A 2435-nucleotide genomic window follows, 5' to 3' on the forward strand; every position below is an offset into this window, starting at 1 on the left:
GGGGGGGGGGGGACACACACTTTAGTGGCAGAACTCTGGGAACTTTGGGACACTCTTGCGTACCACCAAGACGCTTCCAGCCAGGCTGCAGACCGGGAGGAGTCCTATGGGTGCCATGTAAACCTGAAACTTCTTCTAATTCTCATAAAACTCACTTGGATCACGAACCAGGCTTCAGCGTGAATTCTTTCTCTCGAATTCTTTCTCTCGTGGAGCCAAGGACCGAGATATATCTAGCTACAGAGAGATCTAACAGTTCCACTTGAGTTAGGCAAAGAGAATTTAAATTAAAACAAGGAAAAGGGAAAAATGCACTTCACCAAACAAATCATCTGGCTGCAATTGCCAAATACAGGCCTAAAGCTTTCCAGGGAAAGTTTTCCCCACCAGGGCGACATCTCAGACCTTCGGTTGAAGAGCTCACAGAAATGGCAGTGATTCCATGGCAGAAAGCTAAGAGCTTGAAATGTTGCAGCAGTTGAGCCTTATAAAGCCCATTGGGTTCCAGTTGATTCTAAAAAATAGTGACATCCTTCACCCCTCGCAAGTGTAACAACCCTCTTTTTATAAAGAAAACTAAAGACCGGAGTCTATATCACTGTCCACACAACTAATAAGAGGCAGGGCGGGCGGTGAAGCCAAAAGCAAGGTCATGGACAGCACACCGTGGCTGCTTCCAGAAAGCACCAGAAAGCTTGAAGAGTCACTAATTACAGCAGTCACCCAAGATGCAGTCTTTTCCTAAAATCTATAGTCATACCACTACACACTTTTACCCTAATAATCACCCCCGTCACAGAGGGGAACATGTATTTAACCGGAAGTCATCTCCACATCGGGTGTTGTTACTCTTAACACTATGAAAGACGCGCCACCTGCAACCCTGTGCAACTTCCCAAAGAGAAACACGTGCTCACCTTTCAGCAGCGCAACTGAGAGCTGGTCGGTGTTGAGGTTGTTGACGTATTTCCCCAGATAGGTATTGAGGACCCAGGCTACAAGACCTTCCAACATGACTATATCCTCAGGGAAGGGTGGTTACAAATCATGGATCAGTCTTTCTTTCTTTCTCTCATGGTCACAGAAGACTCTATAGGAAAAGCAGGAGTGGGTGGGTGTGAAACAACAGGAAAACTGGATGATTTCCAGCAACATCCCCTCCCGTCCCCCAAGGGGGAAGAATGCAAAGTACAGATTTTAAAAAGTGGGATGAGAAGTAGGTAAGCTGTCCTCATCACTAAATGGAGAGCCAAAGCATGCACTACATTTTGCTGGAGTCACACGCAAACTCAATCCCCAAAACCTACTATTTAAAGTTGTGCCTGTTTGGGGATCTGGGCTCCTTGGCTTGTTTGCTTTGGAGGGGATCATACTGTCCTGATTGTATGGGTCAGCGATTCTCAGCCAGGCATATGTCTGGAGACATTTAGATTGTCCAGACTGAGGGCTGGCTAGTGGCACTGTGTAGGTGGGCAGCGACCAGAGATACTGGGAAACTGCCTACAAGGCACAGAGCAGCCTCATACACACACATGCAACAAAATGTCCAGCCAAAAATGTTAACCAAGGAGAAATCCTATTGGAGCAGAAGGTAAAAATGTCCTGAAGTTGAGGCATGCACTTCACAGTCCGCAGTGATCCTCACTAAGGCAGCCCAAACTCAATGGTGCCAACTTGTCCATCGGAATCATTGGTTTAAAAAAAACAAAACAAGCAAATGGGAGCGAGAAAGCCGTGCTTTTTTTTTTTTTTTTTTTTTTTAGCTATTCTGAGTTGTCCTAGTTAATAAACCCCCAAATGCTTGGGTTCCAACAATAGTATTTAGATTCAACTAACCTGCTATAATAGGGTTTACCAGTAATAGAAAAAAAAAATAGAGAGCATGATTCTTTTCTGGAATTTAACAAGAGACATTGAAGCTCCGAAGTTTGAATGGGTTCTTATATCACTCAGCTAGTAGATCCCAATAGAACTGTGAGTGCCAAGGCCTGCGCTGAGCCTCCCCGGCTGGTCATCGGCTGCCATACTCTCCACTCCAGATTTGCCATGGCATGGGGCCCACTTGGAACCAGCGCACTTGGGGGATCCTTTCCAAGCACACTGCCCCACCTCCAGGGATTCTTCCCAGTGCCAGCGCTTATCCCAACTGACAGGTTGCCACCAAATTAAGACTCATCATAGGAGGCTTTGTAAGAGGCAATTGGATCTCCAGGAGCAATTTGTTTTTATCTTCACTTCCAAACAAGATTAACTTGTATTTGTCAACAAAGATCTTTTTTTAAGTTAAGTTTTCTTATCTTCTAGGGATTTGGGAATGTCTATCTAGATACTCTCAAAGAGATTACAAAAATAATTACACTTAAATAAGAAATGTTTGAGAGTCTAACACAAAACAAAAATACTTCTGTTGTAAACAAGTAAATGTGAGAAAACAA

At 44.4% G+C, this 2435-nt stretch overlaps 1 protein-coding gene across 1 annotated transcript in view; it reads right to left on the reverse strand.

Moving 5' to 3' along the window:
* VPS13D (vacuolar protein sorting 13 homolog D) overlaps positions 1–1090 on the reverse strand; it is a 280525-nt gene extending 279435 nt beyond the window's left edge. The window contains exon 1 of the mRNA XM_045298953.1: positions 918–1090. Within this exon, the coding sequence (XP_045154888.1) occupies positions 918–1014 (97 nt within the window). The 5' untranslated portion in view covers positions 1015–1090. The remainder of the gene's footprint in view (positions 1–917) is intronic.
* Positions 1091–2435: the final 1345 nt, after the last annotated feature.

This window comes from Echinops telfairi, unplaced genomic scaffold (assembly GCF_000313985.2).
Source record: "Echinops telfairi isolate 266 unplaced genomic scaffold, ASM31398v2 ScPeMD7_7457;HRSCAF=8495, whole genome shotgun sequence".
In the NCBI taxonomy this organism is placed as follows: domain Eukaryota; kingdom Metazoa; phylum Chordata; class Mammalia; order Afrosoricida; family Tenrecidae; genus Echinops; species Echinops telfairi.